General features: G+C 45.1%; 1 protein-coding gene across 1 annotated transcript; it reads left to right on the top strand.

Moving 5' to 3' along the window:
• Positions 1 to 536: 536 nt before the first annotated feature.
• STYX (serine/threonine/tyrosine interacting protein) lies at positions 537 to 19,888 on the top strand. The gene is made up of 11 exons (XM_083738414.1): positions 537 to 935; positions 6,173 to 6,205; positions 8,862 to 8,915; positions 11,288 to 11,385; positions 12,544 to 12,604; positions 14,654 to 14,690; positions 15,782 to 15,821; positions 15,912 to 15,962; positions 17,603 to 17,675; positions 18,431 to 18,515; positions 19,367 to 19,888. Exons 1-11 carry the CDS (start codon positions 879 to 881, stop codon positions 19,435 to 19,437), a joined length of 660 nt encoding a protein of 219 aa, XP_083594540.1. The 5' UTR covers positions 537 to 878; the 3' UTR covers positions 19,438 to 19,888.
• Positions 19,889 to 20,720: the final 832 nt, after the last annotated feature.

Here is a 20,720-nt window from a genome sequence, read left to right as displayed (position 1 = left end):
GCCATACTGCCTGAGGCAACACAGACGCTTTCGAAGCTCTCTTCCTCCCACCAAGACGCGCAGGGCACACTTTCGCGCATGCGCACAACCGGGGGACTAGCGGGGCGCTCTGCCTGTTGCCCGGCCACGCCTCCTCCTCCTCCTCCTCCCTCAGGATTCCTGCCACGCCCATCCCATCTCCGGCCGGTTCCTAGGGCCACGCCCCCTCTCCCTCCCCGCGCTGATTTCTCTCTGCCACGCCCACTCCTTCTACGTCCCGCTCCGAGTGTGCGCGCTCTCTCTCTCTCTTTGCCACGCCCATTCCTTTTATGTACACCGCTTCCTAGGGCCACGCCCACCCCCTCCTCCCCGCTCGGGTCTCTGTGCGCCCCGCCCACTCTTTTTTTTACGGCACGTCTCTGGGGCCACGCCCCCTCCCTTTTCCCGGCCGGCTCGCCTCAGCCAGCGACAGTTGGTGCCTGAGGAGGAAGAGGAGGGGGCGGCGGCGGCGGCGGCGGCCGCGCGCACGGGCGGAGCGCGCGGGGCTCCTGCGAGGGGGCGGGGGCAAGAAGTAGGGGAGGGGAGAAGCAGCGGAGCGGCCGGCCTTCCCTCAGACCGACCGAGGAGGAGGAGGGGCCGCCGACCAAGCCCAGCCAGCGGCATGGCGGCTGGGCGCGAGCCGCCGCCGCCGCCGCTCCCGCCGCCGCTGCTTCTCTCTCCTACCTCGCCTTCTCGCTTCCCCGCCGCCGCCGCCCTGGCCGCCTCCCGAGCGCCGAGGCCCGCCGCCCACGACGACGTCCTGCTCCTGCCCCACTGACCGCCTGAGGGGAAGGAGAGCGCCTGAGGGAGGGAGGGAGGGAGAGGCACGAGGGGGAGACCAGAGACCCCCCCCCCGGGCCATGGAGCTCGCCAAGCCGGTCTTCCCCGCGCTGCCGCAGCCCAAAGAGGACTCTGAGGTGAGCTGGGGGCGGGGGGGGGGCGGCGGCGAGGGTCTTCTCCCCCCTCCTCTCCCCCTGCCCGCCTTTTCCTCCCCCCTTCCGACGCCTCAGCATCTCAATGGCTGGAAACGGTCACTAGGCGGGCTTCGCTGTCTGTCCTCTACTACTTACACACACACGCGTCGTGGGAAGGGGGGGTCGCTCGCAAGGACGGGTGGGGGGGGGGCTTCAGGAACCGACCTTGATAATGGCCTCCTCCTCCCACCCTTGGGTGTTTGGACCCTTGTGGGTCTTCAAGGGTTCGCCCCCCACCCTCCTCCCGTGTGAATTGGGGGAGACACCTTTCTCTGTTGGGGCGTGTCCCGTCGTAGTTCATCCCGTGTGAATGTGTGTGTATGTCCACATCTCTGTGTGTTTTATATGTTCTCTCTCTTTACCCTACTAGATCTGGCGTAATTTTTCTGCCACACCATTGTGGCAGTGGTGCTGCTGCTGGTGTGTGTGTGTGTGTGTGTGTGTGTTTGGAGGGGAGTGGTTAACATTTTGTAGCCTGCAGCTTCTTTTGGGAAGTCCCACAACTCATCTCCTTTTTCCATTCTGCCCTGAATGGGTGTGTGCAACTCTTCACACTACATGGGCGCATTTGACTCAGCATCCGTTTACTACAAAAAACGGGAGAATACAACAACACCGCTTAAAGAGTGGTGTTCTCTTTCTTCCACCCTGGTTGTGGGTCGGGGCTTGAAGTGACCAGGAAAGAGGTATTGAGGTAATGGAGGATGGTTGGATGAACAGGTAAACCCAGTATGTGTAAAAGGAGGTGTCCATGTTAGGGATCCTTGGGAAATAAGGTTGCCCATAACAAAAAGCCCTTACGCAAATCTGTGGTTTGTGTACAGTTCTGTTTGTCTCACCTCAGAAAGGCTATTGTGGCACTGGAAAAACTGGAAAAGGGCAACCCAAATAAATGATCAAGTGGCTGCAGCAACTCTCCTATGTGGAAAAGTTGTGACATTTAAGGCTTTTTAATTTAGAGAAAAGGCACATAAGAGGGTTAAAAAATTATGCATGGTATAGTAAAATTGGATAGAGAAAAGTTTTTATACTGGGTGCCAAAAACAAGGATCATTCTGCAAAGCTAAATGTTCAGTATTCAGGACAGGTAAAAAGAAGTACTTCACCCAATGCATATTCAGTTGCAGAAGTCACTACAATAAGACACAGTGATGGCCCCCAATGATGGTTTGCTTTAAAACTGATTTAGACAAATTCATGGAGGGTATGATTATCAATGGCTACTTTTCATTAATCAGTACAATGCAACAGCAAAAAAACACATGCAATTCTAGCCTGCACTGACAGAAGTAGTGTCCAGATCAAGGAAAGAAATAGCACCACCCAATTCTGCGTTGGTCAGAACCCACCTGGAGTGCTGTGTCCAGTTCTGGGCACCACAGTTTAATGAGGATATTGACAAGCTGGAATATGTGCAGAGGAGGGCAACCAAAATGAGCAAGGGTCTGGAAACCAATCCTTACGAGGAATGCTTGAAGGAGATGGGGATGTTTAGTTTGGAAAAGAGGAGACAGAGGAGATATGAGAGCCATCTTCAAATATCTGAATGGCTGTCACAGAAGATGGAGCAGGCTTGTTTTCTGCTGCCTGGGGGTGGAGGTGGGGGACTCGAACCAATGGATTCAAATTACAAGGAAGGAAATGCCAACTATACATTAAGAAGCACTTTCTGATGGCAAGTTCAGCAGTGGAAAGGGCCCCCTCAGAAAGAGGTGAACTCTATATCATTTGAAGTTTTTAAATAGGGGTTGGATGGCCATCTCTCAAGGAATGTTTGGTTGTCGTTCCTGTATTGCAGGGGGTTGAACTACCCTTGGGATCCCTTACAACTCAACAATTCTATTATTCTATGATGGCTGTGCATTACTAGAGGCAGTTGCTGTGCTCATGTTGCATTCATATCCTGCTGGCAGGCCTCCCAGAGGCATCTAGTCGTCCTCTGAGAGTAGAATCCTTGACTAGATGTGCCCATAGTCCCATCCAGTAGGTTTTTGAAGGTCCATGTTATTCAGTCCTTCACCATAGAGAATTCCAGGGTTTTGTCACTGCCAGCATCCGTCTCATTCTCTCCTGTTTAGCTGCTTCTACCTGACAAAGGTTTATTGAGAAACCTTACCCAGTGGTGTGTACCTTTGCTCATTACTACTTGTGCTTGGCAGCTCATAGATTTATTAATTCTCTTTTTTTCATCACCTTATATATTACACCAAAAGCAAGTTGCAGGGCAGTAAAATGTCCACCTGCAATAAAACAGCAGACAATAAAATTAAGATATAATAAATCCTAAGTGGCGGTCTTAAACTTTATCTCATGTACAGGCCCACTTGGTGCTTCCTACTGTTTCACACACCCCTATGCGCAAACAATCATGCTGTACTTCATTTCTATTTTTAGACTCCCCCATTTCCTTTCAGAATCCAGAATGATCTTAACTGCTGTTTGTTTTACCATCCCTGTTTAGCAATAATTGTGCATTGTAAGGAATGTAAGGTTTTCCCCATTGCCCCAACTCAGTCAGCTGTGTGATGTATTAAAGTACTGGTACTTTTAAAAAGTACGGTTGGGGGGGGGGCACACAGAAAATGCTGTCCTTCATGCCCTTGCTGGCCAGCCTGCTTCATGGAGGGGCAGTTCCATGCAGGAGTTTCTCCTCAGCCGACATATCTTGTGAGGGGACAAAAGAAAAAGAGAAATTAAAATCAGTGTTCCAAATTCACCAGGCACCAGGCGCGTTTTGCACCTGGCTATTGGCCACTTGCGACCAAGTGAAGCTGCCTGGGCGCCAGGATGGTGCCTGACATCTCCACTGTCCGGAAATGCATGCCTGGGGATCATGGGATCTTGACTGTTTTCACACACTAATGCCGCACCCTGTAGAATTCTATCCTTGATATTTTACCTACATAGAATCATAATCAGAACAAATTTCAGGAACCAAAAAATCGTATTGAAAAATAGAATTTTCGAGCCCAAAAATGGCAACTTGACATTCCGTTTTGGTGACTATAACCCTGGTTTAAGGAGCTATTTGGTGCCTAGCTAATATTGAGTTTCTAAAACTGATTAAACTATAGCTCAACCTTTTAAACCCTGTTTTAAAACCAGTGCATTAAATTGTGAAAAGCTTTAAAATAGATGCAGGATTATTGATTTTATTGGCTATCCATCCTTTTTAGTTCTGCATCAGCTACAGTCCTGAATAAAGGAAGATCAGGTCCATGCTGAGCAGGTTGCAGTAACCAAGTCTTGAAGTTTTTTAAATCATGAATAGCAGTTGGTACATCTTAGTCTGGGGAAAAAAGCCCAGCAGTCTTCTCATCTGGAGGTGCTGGAGAAAAATGTTCTCAGCCGCTGTTGCTATTTGAAGGTCCATTCACAACAATATACCCTGGAGCTCATAAATAGAGGAGGTAAAATTATAACTCCTCCATTCCTTCCAATTTACAGGGCTTATAATGCATCATTACTATCATATTGTAGGGATACAGAGTCATTCATTTTGACCACATCACATCTGAACCATGGTCAGATGCTGACTTGCAGATGTGTGAGGCATATATCTGGGCAGGTTTTATGAAGTTTAGCTTTTTCAAAATGGAACCAACTCCATTTCAAAGGCATGAGATAAGCAGAACTTTATTAAAACCTAAAAATATCATTTTGGAGTGACAGATTAAAATTAGTATTTGTTCAAATTGAATAGTGCAGCTTATCCAGTTGTTAGATTGCAAACCTGTTGTGATTGTCCACATTAAATTCTCTAAGACACCATAGCCTGTTTAAGTACTTAATAAATACGTAAACGAAGAGCGGTAATTGGAATCTGCATGATCTGCATTTAACTGTAATTCCCCTTTAAAATGCACAATCATAGCAAATGCCAGAATTCTGTGAAAGCTCATTCGTAGGAACAGATCAGAAATAGTGATTTTGTAGCAACAGTATGAGTAATAATTAATGCATGTGCTTCTAAATCAGTTTTTAGCAAGATATGTTCATATTTTAATATGAAACCAACAGCTGACCATTTGCACTTTACTGTTGTTCATTCAACACTTTCTAGATTTGTAAATATTCTATAAAAAGCAGGTTGCCAAATATCTAGGATCAAACCAGCTTTTATTTGGCATGAAAGTATACCTTTCAAAATGCAAATAGGTAAAAACTAATGCAGAGGAGTTAAATAAGTCTAGCAGTTCATTCTGCATATTTCCTGCTTCTCTACCACTCCAAAAGGAGCTGTCAATGTTATGCCAGAGCCTTGCTGGAATTGTTGGCAGCTGTCTGTCTCTAGACAGTGGAAGAGTGTCCATTTGGGGGTGAAGTCAAGCTTTTGGAAGACTGCAGCTCCTGATGTAGCTGCCGAGACCCATACGGGACATACATGTTGCAGCTGGGGCGGATGAAGGTGTCTGGTTTTGCTGTGTCTCTCTGCTCTGCTGCTGACTGTGGAGTTAATGTTGCCATGTCTTCATGTCATGTTTGCAGACATCTTTGTAATGCAGAGTTGGTCTGCCAATGGGCAGAGAGCTCCCTGGCAGAGCACGTCCTTGGGGAGGAGAGTTAAGAATGTTGATTCCAACAGACAAAAATCAGCACTTGATGAAAATTCTTGCTGCTGCTCTTGTCATTTCTAACAACTCTTAGATATGCTTTTTGTGGTAGCTAGCACCCTTGACATTACAAAACTTCCACTCTGGGTAGTCTTTTGATTCCAAGCACACTTAAATGTGCTGTTGAATCTCAGAAGGCCTTTTTGATGATGAAGTAAAAGTCTGTTTGATGTCTGAAAAACATGTCTATTCAGGATCTGGAATTTAACTACTTACTAACTGAATAAATGTGTATTCTTTTGCTTTGCCTATATAAAAGTTGTAATTTGCAAGACTCCTTCTTGTTGACAGTCTGTGAAGTTTCTGCTAGTTTTTATGTGATTGAAGCTATAATTCATCATTCACTATTCAAACTGTAATTATGATAATGAGAAATATACACAATTTAACATGTTGAATAAGATGTAACTTAGATCATGTTATATGTGTATGTATCTTTTCCACCCAGTTCAAAGACTTAAAAACATTGAGTCTACCAGATTTTCCTTGAAAAACAGTTGGTTCTCTTAAGGGCAATACTGAAAATTATTGTTAAGTGAACACTGCATTTTTTTTCTCTCTCTCTAGGACTGGACATATCCAATGAGAAGAGAGATGCAGGTATGGCTGTTTCTTTTAATCAAAGCTAGCTACTGGTTCATTAGAAATTGGTGGTGGTGGTGCTGCTGCTAGGGTTTAGCAAAACCTTATGCCCTGAGACACTCAGGTGTGCTGCAGAGGTACACTGGGGACGATTGCTCTGGAAACACCCAAGAGAAGACTTGGAATGACAGGACTAACACACAGGGATAGTTGTAATTCCAAGTGCAGTTTTGGGCTACCAAGAGATTTGTTACCTTCCTTTTTTGCCCTAGACTCACACCCAGTTCCTCTCATTCATCTAGGCATTGTTTTGCATTAATGTCAAGGTCCCCAGATCTGTGACCTTCCCTTTCCTTCGCTGTCTTTTTGGGCCTTGTGGGCAATTCCCAGCCCTAACCTTCCTTCCAAAAATGGTTGTCTCTGCTATCTTTGCTCCTGGCCAGTTGGCTGCTCTCTGCACATATCTGTCACTCATTCCCCTCTCCACATGTTCCAGGAGCCTGCAGGGGCCACTATTTCTTTGTTTGGAAGTTGCTGTTTTTCTCCTGGTGTGTGGACAGTAGGGAAAGCTGCTCATGCTGTAACACTCACGGAATTTGTTCCTAAATTTAAGAGTAACACAACAATTCTGTAGGTTGCTAAGTACTGGTCATATTCAGTGAAGGGAGAAATAAAGTGAATTTGCCTGGATTGGCAGATGCCTCGGCAAAGTAAAATTAAAATGTTAATAGGCTATTGCAACTCCCTCCTAAACTTCCTAAATTCTAAGTCTTTTTTCTGGATACTAACAGGGAAAGCCCTCATGATTTCCTGTAGATGTAGGCTTTTCACAAGGAGTGGTTTGCCTGGCATGCAAAAATTTGGCAGGAAAAGCTCTTTCTAGCATTGAGATGCAGTGAAGTATGGTTTGCTTGTTGGATTTTCATGTTAAGCAGCCAGAAGCCCTCCCAGAAAAGAGAGTACAGTGGTGCCTCGCAAGACGAAATTAATTCGTTCCGCAAGTTTTTTCGTCTTGCGAAGCACGGTTTCCCATAGGAATGCATTGAAAATCAATCAATGCGTTCCTAGGGAAACTGCCTTCAGACCAGGTCCGGGGACAGTCTGTCCCCCGACCTCTTCCGAAGGCTGGGGGGGGGGACAAGGGCTTTTCTTCCCACCCCAGCATTTTAAAAAAACCCGGGACAGCAGAGGACTTCTCCGCTGTCCCGGGTTTTTTAAAATGCTGGCAGGCGGCAGCGCTGCCGCCCGCCAGCATTTTAAGATCGCCCCGGACAGCGGAGAAGTCCTCCGCTGTCCAGGGGCGATTTCAAAGCCCCCGGGAAGGCAGGCAGGGGGGAGCAAAGACTTTTGCCCCCCGCCGGCCTTCAGAAGAGGTCCTGGACCTCTTCTGAAGGCCGGCGGGGGGCGAAAGTCTTTGCTCCCCCCGCCTGCCTTCAAAAGCCGTCCGGGATAGCGGGAAGCGCTTCCCTGCTATCCCAGACCGCTTTTAAAATGCTGGCGGTGGGGAGCAAAGCCTTTCGGCCCCCGCCGGCCTTCCTGGACCTCTTCTGAAGGCCAGAGGGGGGGGGGGGGAAAGGCTTTGCTCACCACTGCCAGCATTCAAAAGAGGTCCCCGGATATTTCCCTATGGGCTTTCTTCTTGCGAAGCAAGCCAATAGGGAAATTCGTCTTGCGAAGCAACTCGCAAACGGAAAACCCTTTCGTCTTGCGGGTTTTCCATCTTGCGAGGCATTTGTCTTGCGGGGCACCACTGTACACCTCTCGTATTGCAGGAACCTTGAGAAATAGTTAAGTAAAACAATCCAAATGACTCGAGTAAGCAAGCCACATAGTGGGTATTGGAGAATCTTGGTTGTAGGTTATCTAGTTCAGAGTGATGGTAAGGTAGTATCAGATGAGGAGGAAGCGATGCAATGAAAAAGTGGGGTGGTACGTTAACCTATGTGTAAGATCGCACATCCTTTTCTGCATTTAGCATAGAGCAACTGTACTGTCAATGAGGTACATTTATCTCAGTCCTGTTACATTCAAACCTTTGAAGCCTTTGAGAAGCCTTTGAGGATTACAGGCAAGAGAAACATTCTGGTCTAGAAGGAGCTGGTGGGGGAGGGAAGCTTGAGTTGCAGCTTCAGTGAGGCAAGACAGTTCCTGGAATCTTATTCTGGGATATTATTACCTTGGCGGCAGGCAGCTCCCTGCTGCTTAGATTTTTCTCTCCACCTCTCTGTCACCTCAAACTTGTTCATGTTTCTCTCTCCCCCTGCTCTGTTTCTCAGGCAGAATATACCAAGTCATTTATCAGCAAAGAATAAATGCCTTTCTCATAAACCGTTTATTATACTGTGCCTGAATTCGGTTAGTCAGTACCAAGAAGTGTGCTTGTGGTTTTCTCTCTGTCATTGTCCTTTGCAAGCTTAGTGGGTGGCTGGGGATTTTCTTACCTCCTATGTTTCTGTTGTGCAAGATTCCCTCGTAGCCCCAGTGCCAGCAATACTGGAAAAAAGTACCCATTTCTCAGGTAAAACCACAGAGCTCTTTCCAGATCCCGTATATGCATCCAGTTAATGCTAGTGTAATTAAACTCTACTGCTAGTGTTGGTCTTGTGTAGCTTCTACCAGATTGCTGAGGTAGATTGAATTTTCATTCCTCTCTTTCTCTCTCCTTTTTTTAAAGGAAATTTTACCTGGGTTGTTCCTGGGCCCATATTCTTCAGCTATGAAAAGCAAGGTAGGTGTGTCCTTCTAGAATATTTTAATGCTGGCCACTGCTTTTTTCTAGGAAAAAAATGGTACAGGAACTAATCTTGAACAGACCTTGTACTAGTAGTACAGGGGGCTCCCGAATTACCATATTTTTCGCCTTTTGGGCGCCCCGGCCCATAGGACGCGCCTCATTTTTTGAGGGGGGAAATGAATTAAAAATATATATTTCCCCCCCCCCAGCCACGGCTGCTGCCCCAAGCCTTGCGCAAGGCTTGCGGACACTCGCCCGAAGCACGGGGCACCCTCTGGAGGGCTCTGCGTGCTTCGGGCAGCAGACTGCCGCCCCAAGCCTCGCGTGCTCGGCAGGACAGGCTTGTGGACATTCGATGGGGCTGCAGGCTGCTGCCCGCAAGCCTTGTGAGCCCGCGGGAACTCCTGCCGGGCTTGCAAGGCTTGTGGATAGCTTCCTGAAGCCTGGAGAGCGAGAGGGGTTGGTGCGCACCGACGCCTCTCGCTCTCCAGGCTTCAGCGAAAGCCTGCATTCGCCCCATAGGATGCACACACATTTCCCCTTCATTTTTGGAGGGGAAAAGGTGCGTCCTATGGGGCGAAAAATACGGTAGGCGGTGGTTCCAGGCCCCTGCACGCATACCCAAAATTGTATATCATGGGGAGCACACTGGAGAGTCCTAGTGGTTCAAAGAGGAGACCCACCCCAAAGAGGTCCCAAAGAGCCAGCAGAACTAACGTGCAAGGAGGTTTCTGCCCTGCGTGTCAGCTCTGCATGTCTAGAGCACAAATGGTTGCCCTGACCAATCTAAGCACCTTGTCCACATCATCGGTCCTTACTAACTAAAACTCGTCTAACATAACAGAACTAGACGGTGCTCTGATACCTCTCAAGGTTCATCTGCTATACGTGGAGTCGCGGTCCCGGTGTGGATGCAAATGATGTTATGAACCTCAAAATGCTTTGCAAACAAGTCACAATAAGCTGCCGTCAGTTCTGTCACCTCCTTTGGGCCAGACTAAAAGGCCCTGCACCACCCAGAAATGCTCTGCTGGGTGGCTCAGTTAGGATGCAATGGAGACCGCATACTTTCTTAGCTGCCTTCACTGCTGCTGGGTAGGCCCATTGTTCAATTGCATTTTACTGGAATTTTCCTCCACTCGTGTTTGAGCAGTGCCCCAATTTGTTTCCTTAGCCTAAGCTCTGGAGTACTCTGGGGAGCCAAATGGGCATAATGAAGAGGGAAAAGGCACTCAGGGTGATCGTGTCAACGGCCCAAGCCCTTTGGGTGTTCCAGAGGCCAGCCAAGGCTTTGACAGGAGCGCCAAGCATATCAGCTATCTGGAAATCCTTTGGATCCATCAGCCTCCTAGGGCAGACTATCCTAATAGGTCCCACGCCTCTGCAGAGGAGAAAAAGTGCTGAAAGCTTAATCTCAGCAGGAAGTGATCTGGCCATGAGAAGGAACTGGTTTCAATATCCCCCACTCTTCCTGATCACCCTCTTCCATTTCTGTGCCACTTAGAATATAAAAAACTTAAGCAGTATAAAAAATACCCTAAAGCTGCAGTAGACCACTATGCCACTAATGTGTGGTGTGGTGGTGGTGGTTGTTTGGGGGGTATTGGGTTGTTGTTTTCATTTTGATTCTGTATTTTGTGGTTTTATATTCTGATTTTATTTTGTAAACTGCCCTTAGACCTGCAGGTATAGGGTGGTATATAAATTCAATAACAACCACAATAACTTGAACAACAACAAATTTTACAAAAATACAGTTACATATAAAAATGTTACATTAATACACAATTATTGATACATATTAACCAATATAAATTCCTTCTACTTGATTGTCATGTGTGAATTTTTTCCTGTAACATTTTAATTTTCTACTGTTTGCTAGTTGGACTCTGCTTGAGGAAAGACAAAGAAAGGTGTTTTAAAGAAACAAACTGCAAAATGCACACTTTGTGACACAACGTTAATAGTCTTTGAATAGAATTACACTGTTTATTGATGAGCTGCACCTTTGTGCCAACCCAAAACGACTAGAAGCTTGTCCAGCCTATTTTGAAGGTTCAAATGAATGTGGAAAGAAAGTTCCTTCTGAGTTTTTGTCAGCTTTAAACAAAGTCACCTTTTTAAAACAAAGCCACACAGTAACTTTGCAGGCTTCCGGCTTGTTTTGCACTGGCCACAAAAATGAATTTGTTGTGTGTGTTTGGTTTTAAGCTATCATGGTCTTACTGAACATTTTAAATATCTAAATATATTGTCTTAATAACATGTCTTAATAAAGCTATCAGCTAGTCATAGTGCAATATTATTACTCTTGTTTGTATGCTAGTTTAAAGAAGCTTTCACTTTTTCAAACATTCATTTTGCAGCTACCTATACTTCAGAAACATGGAATTACCCATGTAATATGCATACGGCAAAATATTGAAGCAAACTTTATTAAACCAAACTTCCAGCAGTTATTTAGGTAAGTAACCTATAAAGCAATGTTGTGAAAATACGTCATGTTCAATGTCTGCTTGTTGTGCTAGTGTAGTTTTCAGTCTTTACACTGCAAAGCAAGATTGCAGGTAATGCTTAAACGTTTCAGTGGATCGCAATAGTTGGCAGGTATATTGCATAGCGTGAATGTCAGAAAGACAGGTGCAAGAACTTCTTTATGACTTCCTGTGAGGAATGAGATTGCTGTAAGGACAAGGCAAAATGCTTTGGGCAGGAAACAGGGCCAGTGAGGGGTGTGGCTGGGGCATTCCAAGGGCCAGATAGAGAGGTTGAGGCGCACATTCGGCTCCCACACCTGAGGTTCCTAATCCCTGACATAGTCCTTCCCACAGTTGCTCTGTATTCTTTTCAAACATGGCTGAAAGTGATTCCTGTTGAACTTGACCAAAACTGGCGTTCAAAGACAGGAAGCCTAAGGACCAAACTACATGTTACACCACAGCTGCATGTGGCGATAGCCCAACAAGGGTTGCTCAGCTGGCGGTACGACTTCCCTCGGTGAAATGAAGAAGGAAGCAATTTTCAGCAATTCCCTTTCCCCTCCACAGCCCTCCATGCGCCACCGGAACTGATCTGGAGAGTCCCCCAGCCTTCTGGAGCAGGTTTAGGAGCAGGGTACTACAGAGGGGGCGAGAAATCATTGAGAAATTCTTGCCCCCTTTTTCCACTGACAGGAGCAAGAATGATAGTTGGATACAACACACAGAAAGCTGTCTTAATGATAATCTAGCTCTGTATTTTCTGATTTGCCTGGCAGTGGCTCTCCCAGCCCTGCTTGCTCTGAAATGCAGATCAGTCTTTAGAGCTGTTTTGCAGCAGTGAAGAGAAAGGAGGAGAGAACCTTACTCTGCTAGTAGTTTTTCTCCTGAAATTCTCCTGAAGTCTTGCCTTATAGCTTTCATGAGGGAATTTTGCAACAACAGAGAAGGGGTCATTTGGCTATCGTACATTCCGTTGCAGAACAATATGTTGGACCTTTTAACTTTTATATTTATATTATATAATATATATTATATTTATATCCGCTTCAAATGATAAAAGAAACATTTTTCAGGCTGGGTGTTAATGTTTTTGAAGATGAGCGATTCTGGTTGTGTATTTAACACACTTACTTTAATTGTAGGTATTTAGTCTTGGATATTGCAGATCATCCCATTGAAAATATAATCAGATTTTTCCCGACGGTAAGTGTTTCGCATGACTTGTGAGTTAAACTCTTTCATCCTAATATCTTTCAGAAATCATGTGAGCAAGTGCAGCCCAATGTGCGTGTGAAAAAGGAAGAAACAATCCATCTCTGAAGCAGTTCAGCTAAATTGATAAATAATTCTTCCTGCGATGTCCACCTAATTTAATGGTTTTGTGGATAAGCCCCTGACTCGTAGTATTGCTGGTTGCCATGGGTACAGTCCTCTGGGAAGTTCTCCTGCATAAAAGTGCTTTTGCAGGATTCCCTTTCATTTTAGCATGCCAGAGAAACTTCCCAGTGAATTGTACCCATGGTAACTGTCATATCAGATATTAAGGGGGACAGGTCACAGAATGCAATTCTCAGCTCAAAAATGGCTGTGTCTGCTTGCTATTCACTCTGTGCAAGATATCTGAGTTGCTTTCTCAGCATCTCTCTTTTTACTTTGTGCACTTTGTTCTCTCCTGCCCCTTGGATGGCCATTGTCCATGGCGGGCATCTGCTGAAAGTGCACTCCGTTGACTTCTTGTGAACTGTTGGTAATGGAGGGGGCCTCTTGAAATGGCTATGTGGATGTCTGAATACTTGTGCCAGGCAGAGCTGGCTAGGGAGTTTCAAGAAGCAGCTGGGGAGAGCCATATTTCTAGGCCCCCTTGCTGCTGCTTCAAGACAAGGAGCACTAAAAACCTTAATAAAAATAATGAGCTCTGCATTCTGCTGTCCCACCCCCACAACATCTTAACAATAATTACCGTATTTTTTGCTCTATAAGACTCACTTTTTCCCTCCTAAAAAGTAAGGGGAAATGCACGTCTTATGGAGCGAATGCAGGCTGCGCAGGTATCCCAGAAGCCAGAACAGCAAGAGGGATTGCTGCTTTCACTGCGCAGCGATCCCTCTTGATGTTCTGGCTTCTGAGATTCAGAATATTTTTTTTCTTGTTTTCCTCCTCCACAAACTAGGTGTGTCTTGTGGTCTTATAGAGCGAAAAATACAGTATGTTAGGAGGGCCATGAGGAATCTCCACCCCCCCACTTCCGTTCTGCCCTGTTAAATTGCCATGTCACTTAAAAAACTTTTAAACGAATCTTGGGTGTTAATTCTTGCCATAAAACTGAGCACTGAAAAAGTTGTTTATTTTACATGTTTTTATTCTGCTTTTCTGCTAAAAGTGCCCAGGGAGGCTAACAGCAGAAGTATAGGCAGTGATAATTTTGCACGTGTTCGTTTGTGCGTGACTGCCAACGTGAGTGCTGTTTTTGGCCCTGGAAGGGGGCAGAACGGGGTTGGGGGCTGGACGTGCCATGACTGGAACCCAATCCCTGCACAAATGGGGAGTTGCCTGTAATACTATCCACAATAAAAATGATAAACAGTAATCAGAATTTAAAAGAAATGCAGTAGCTAAAGTCAATGTTTAGGTTTTGGGGTAGATAAACATCACTGGTAGCCTGTAACCCAAGTGCTGTCAACATTTTATGAGCAGTTTAAATCTTCACACTATTTTTCTGGCCTGGCAGGATATACCTTGATTGCATACACCCATGAGTTACAAAACACACCTTTCCTTTTGGAAGTGTTGCTGTGAGAATGTTGATGTCCATAGCAAAAGATAAATCTAACTAGGGCTACAAACACCACGTGTGGAAATCTAGTTGCACCTTTTAGGGCCTTTGGGTTGCTGTACACTGGATTGCATTCTGAGGAAGTAGTTTTAAACCATTGCATCTGCTGCTATCAATGTTAAGCAACTTAAAAGCAGCAGGTGTTTTTAAGGTGCTTTTTAAAAGCAGGTGCATTTAAGCATTTTTGATAAAGTGTAGTATTTTTTGTATTGGCATTCTATTAGCAAGAATACAATATAAAGATGACTATGATCAATGTTTTAAGTCTTCATATTATAAATTTTGGGGGGCCCAAGTTATTTACTATTTCCTCGAGTGCATGATACTCTAGAACACACAAATAGGCTGCATTTGTGTTAAGAATTCTTCAAGATGGCAGTAATTGGAACAGAATCTGTGTCTGTTATGTTTTCCTTTAGACTAAGGCATTTATTGATGGGAGTTTACAAACCGGAGGTACGTGTGCTCACTTTGCTTGCCTACCTAATTTATCAGATGCTTGATACAAATGTGTTGCTTTTTTAGCTACATGTAAATACAGTGGTACCTCAGGTTAAGTATTTAATTCGTTCCGGAGGTTCTTAACCTGAAACTGTTCTTAACCTGAAGCACCACTTTAGCTAATGGGGCCTCCTGCTGCTGCCGCGCCGCCGGAGCCCGATTTCTGTTCTTATCCTGAAGCAAAGTTCTTAACCTGAGGTACTATTTCTGGGTTAGCGGAGTCTGTAACCTGAAGCGTATGTAACCTGAAGCGTATGTAACCTGAGGTACCACTGTACAGATGAAGGGACACGGGTGGCGCTGTGGGTTAAAGCACAGAGCCTAGGACTTGCCGATCAGAAGGTTGGCGGTTCGAATCCCTGTGACGGGGCGAGCTCCCGTTGTTCAGTCCCAGCTCCTGCCAACCTAGCAGTTCGAAAGCACGTCAAAGTGCAAGTAGATAAATAGGTACCACTCCGGCGGGAAGGTAAACGTCGTTTCCGTGCGCTGCTCTGGTTCGCCAGAAGCGGCTTAGTCATGCTGGCCACATGACCCGGAAGCTGTACGCCGGGTCCCTCGGCCAGTAGAGTGAGATGAGCGCCGCAACCCCAGAGTCGGCCTCGACTGGACCTAATGGTCAGGGGTCCCTTTACCTTTACCTAAATACAGATGGGGTGGATGTACTTGTTAATGGACTGGGATACAGTCCCTCTTGGGAATGCTATAAGATGTGCAGTGATAGTTGATGCCATCTAGTTAAGCCTTACTGGCCTCCTTACTGGCATGCCACATAGCAGGTAATGCAGAAGGAAATCAAGTTCCTGAGGCTCGAACTCAGCTTCCTGCTTATATGTGTTTTAAGATGTTTATGCTGATTTTGCTACTGACTGTGTTTGGCTATGCTAATGATTTCAATTAATTTTAATATAAGAAGAGCCCACTGGACGTTACGTGTTTGGATCTTGTTGAGGACTGAATGGTGGGATATAAACTATATAGTACAAATAATACAAAATGCCTGTAAAAGCTCCGGCTGCTTTGTGTAAAGCAATTCTTTTCATTCTCAGGAAAAGTTCTTGTCCATGGGAACGCGGGGATTTCTAGAAGGTAACAAGGCTCACTTATTTTTTAAAAATATCCCAAGGCATGGCTGACATATCTTAACTTGTTTTTGTTGGTTTGTTTTCTGTTTTTCAGTGCTGCCTTAGTTATTGCATATATTATGGAAACATTTGGAGTGAAGTACAGGTACAGAAGTGATTTTAAACTGCTTTCCATCCCTTGGAGAGAATATTGGTCTTCAGCCGCTGAGTCACGACATGGCCAAAATGGGAATCTTGAGTGATTCTACTGTAGAATTGGAAGGGACCACGAGGGCCATCTAGTTGTAGTTTGTTGTTAATGCAGCTCTCCATGTCTAGTGACTAGCTGAGTGGGACCCTGCTTTACAACAAGAAGGGATTAAAAACAGTTGTACAACTTGATCACCTAAGTGTTTCGATATTGTGCAACTTTTTCAAAAGAAAAACTGCCCTAAAATATTGCAGACTGAAGTTGGCAATACAGTGGTACCTCTGGTTACGTACTTAATTCATTCCGGAGGTCTGTTCTTAACCTGAAACTGTTCTTAACCTGAAGCACCACTTTAGCTAATGGGGCCTCCTGCTGCTGCCGCCGCCGCACAATTTCTGTTCTCATCCTGAAGCAAAGTTCTTAACCCGAGGTACTATTTCTGGGTGAGCGGAGTCTGTAACCTGAAGCATATGTAACCCGAGGTACCACTGTACAGGCCTATGTGCCTGCTGTGTTCTTTCAGTGCCAGGCCAAGTTGCTCCTTCTCTCTCCCCTTTCTCAGCCTTTGTGATGGTGGTGGTTGTAACACTTGCCACTGGTGCTGTGACCTCTCCCAGCAAAGAGACCAAGATCTTTTAGTGAAAGGTGTGCATGTTCCCTCTGCACAGAACTTTCCTCCAATACTGATTCCCTCCAGTATGCTCATGCCTTGTTACTCCTCCATCACCACCTCAGCTGACAGAGTGCAGTGCTTGCCGTACATCTGACTTGGGAATGACAGCCAGAGACAAAACAGGTCTTGGATATGCTGTAGGGCAGGGGAATTCTGGGGTTGAAACATCTGTAGAAAATTCTGATCCCAGTGAAGAGGGAGCCCCAGTGATGGCCTTATTAAAAAGGATGGAGATGCAGTGAGAATTTCTTAGGGGTAATGGATTCTTGAGAATAAAGATTGGCTATGTGGGTCATCTGTTTCATGTTTTAATAGAGAACTTTAAGCCTGAGATAGATGAGGTTTGTGTGATGGTTCCCAAGCAAGTGAGCTTATGCACAATAACACTGTCTTGGTCCAGTGAATGGAACATTTAGCCAGGGTGCCTGGATTTAAGTCCTACTTCTGCCTGGGGATCATTGTATTCTCAGCTTCAATTCCCCATCTGTGAAATAGGAGTGGCACTCAACATGGGACTGTTGTGAGGATGAAGATGATGAGTGGGGTGAGGTTTGAGTTTCACTTGGCCTCTTCACTTTATCAGGCCTCGCACAACAGATGTTCCCATTGAGTTGGCCCTCTGTTCAGTGTTTAATGCTTATAACATAAATTTCACATGTAACAGCAGGGTCAGTTCTCAGCATCTTCTATAAGGAAAATCTGTTTACTAACTGGACCCAGTTGTTGTTGGCTGTAAGCCTTTATGGAGTTAAGCAGGTCTGGGCATGACTAATTCCTGAATGCGAGCCCTTGTATGTCATTCTAAACTTTTTGAAGGCAGAATACAGGCAGAGCTAAACTGAAAGTAAATACCAAAAGAATGAGTCAGAAACCAAATGCAAACTGGTATTAAAGATGAAAATGGAGAATCTCTTTCTTGTAGGGATGCATTTACATACGTGCAAGAAAGAAGGTTTTGTATTAATCCCAATGCTGGATTTGTTCATCAACTTCAGGTAAGTTGTTTTCCTACCTGTTGATGATGTAGAAATATGATATTCATACTGATGGTCTGGCCCGGCCTCCCCAAGTATCTGATATGCATTGGCTTAAATGAAAAACTTCATTATATCTTGCCTGGCTGTTTGAGGTGTTAATTGGTACATTACCGGTATTTGGCCTTTTCTATCATTTTGTTTGCTTTGATGCTGTACTGAGGATGTGAGCAATTCTAACAAATGTAAAATATGTAAAACAAAAGCATAAGATACCTAAAATTAATGATATTTAATAAACAATTTATCAGCTTTACATTGATAACCACGTGGCCAGTGTAGAGCACTAGGTCTCAGCAGCAGGGCTGAGCTTGAGGCTGGTGGCATAAAATCTCTTTGAGCCACATTGTCCAAAATTCTCTCAGATTCCCCATTTCTGCTCTGCTCTGGTAGACCAGAACTGGTAGACCAGGTATAGTCCTGGTCCATGCTGACTCTTGAGTAGTTCACTGGTGCCTGCCCTGAACAGTGGGTGTGGCTTTCTGGAATTGCTCAGGTCAGCCAAACAGAAGCAACTACTTTTATCCAGAACCACTTTTTCTCTTCCCTCACCTCAGTTTCCTGCAATATTCCAGCCTTCATGGCTGTAAACAAATATGTTCCTTTAGCTGCCCTCCCGTTCTTTTTATCCCATGATCCCAATGTCAGGTGAATTCTTGCCCATTTGTGCCAGTCCAGTCATTCTGCTGCTGCTTCATTTTTTATTTTATTTTTAGGAATATGAAGCCATCTATCTAGCAAAATTAACTATCCAGATGATGTCTCCTCGGCAGCTGGAGCAATCACTGTCTGTCAGTACGGGTGAGCATATATTTCTGTGTAGCAGGGGCGGGGAAACATCTTCAGCCCAAGGGGCACATTTCCAGAGCAGTCACTGCCAAGCCTGCTTTCTCAAAGATTTGCATTGTAATCCCCTCTAAAACAAAGGGGGAAACCTTCCTTTCAGCAGGGAATTCCAAGCAGACTCCTTCCTGAGTCAGATTTGCATGCAATCCCTTGCTAACTGCTGCCTCTACCCAGAATAAAACAGTAGTACTGGCAGTATGGACGTCGTCTACCCTTCTTTATGTACATGCATTCCTCCCCTTCACTTGCCCCCAATACAAACCCCTCCCTAATTAGGAAGGTGTATGCATCAAAACACCCTGCTAAAATGAAGGGGGGGGGCATTGTTTTAGCAGCAACTTTCAAGGTCAAATTACCAACTTCTTGATGTCCTGTAATTGACAAGCATGCAGCTGCGCCCACCTGTCAAATGTGCCCCCCTAGTCCATTTACGATGAGGTTCTGGCCTGTGGAATCGAAAAGGTTCCCCACACCTACATCCAGAGTATGAAATCTACCACGGGAAGCTACTCAAAGCTGATAGATTACTGATCGAAACCAACCTGGTTCATATTTGATTAAATCTATTTGAACTTCTTGTTGTCTTGAGTTAAGAAGTAGGAAGAGAAGCACAGGGAGACTGGCTGTTAACTATTTTTGGATGCTTAAAATGGGCAAAACATGGATAGAAAAATTGGCTTCTAATTGGCATTGTGCAGCAAAATGAAAATGTTTTGTGGAACAGGCCTGGTTCCACTCAAACCATTTTGGAAAGCTTGTTTCTGTCCTCTTAGCCACCTTCTCCACCTGCCCCACCTGTTTTGCAGGAAGTCTGAAACGAACCCATGAAGAGGATGAGGAAATCAGCAATATGCAAGCCGCAGCTCAGAACGGTTGACACCAAGGGCAGCACTCTGGACTTGATGGCTGGAAATTTCTATTCATGGCAGCTGCTAACGTCAGCAAGATGAACAACCAGATCTATTTTTTATATATATAAAATGGGAGACGAGTCCAACTTCCTTATGCAAACCTGCCCCTCCAGTAGCACACCAGGCAACACGGTTAAGGGTATTGGATTCCTTGACTGACTAGATGGCACTGATTGTTTTGCTCCTTTTTTTACACTTTATAGTTTTACCCTAAACCAAGACTTTGGACTTGCAAAGAGGTATTATTGCAATAATGCACTTTTCATACTTGAAATTTCTTTATTTGTATTGATAAAGTTATTACTTAAACAAAACGTGGGGGGAATGATTTGTTTATAAAGTTATTTGTGTAATTTATAACAAGAGTCTTTAGTAAAAAAAGGAAAAGAATGAAAAGAAACAACTTCCTTAAATTCACTGTGGGTTGTATTTGTTTCATTTCCCAAGTCTTGAGGCAGAAGGAAACAAGTTTTAGTAGCTATTGGAAATCATTGTTTTGACCATCATGAAGTCGTAAGAGCACACTCAAGGTCTCTTCCAGATTAAATGGCTGCTCTTTTCTTGATCCTTTCTGGCTTTTCTCTGAAAGGCCTCCAAGAAGATAAATTTCCCCCAGCTTTTATGAAAATCCGCAAGAATTGACTCCTAACAGGCAAATGCAGGTGTACAGCCTTACTGCTGAACGTAGCCTTCTAGCCATACAGTGGTGCCCCGCAAGACGAAAAGAATCCGTTCCGCGATTCTCTTCGTCTAGCGTTTTTTTCGTCTTGCGAAGCAAGCCCATTGACGGCTTAGCGGATTAGCGCTATTAGCGGCTTAGCAGATAAGTGGCTTTTAGCGGCTTATCGGGTAAGCGGCTTAGAAAAAGGGGGGAGGGGGGAAAACCCGCAGGAACTCGCAAGACATTTTCGTCTTGCGAAGCAAGCCCATAGGAAATTCGTTTTGCGAAGCACCTCCAAAACGGAAAACCCTTTCATCTAGTGAGTTTTCCGTCTTGCGAGGCATTCGTCTTGCTGGGCACCACTGTATTGCCAGTATTTTTGGTTTTATGTTCTTCAAACCTATACAGATGATTCGTAATTTATGTGAGGCTTAAGGACTTGCACGTAAAGCCAAAATTACGTACAGCCAAAACAACCCTAAAACTGCCCCTGCAGGACCACCCCTACTGTTCTGGAGCTGGTGCACCAAACAGGCCTTGCCCCCTATGAAAGGCAGAGTTTTAAGCTTTCCGCCTTGCTTACCAGGG

The sequence above is a fragment of the Podarcis gaigeae genome, assembly GCF_964106915.1.
Source record: "Podarcis gaigeae genome assembly, chromosome: 1".
Lineage (NCBI taxonomy): Eukaryota > Metazoa > Chordata > Lepidosauria > Squamata > Lacertidae > Podarcis > Podarcis gaigeae.
The sequence above is the reverse complement of the archived record's forward strand: the minus strand, read 5'-3'. Positions and strand labels throughout refer to the sequence as shown.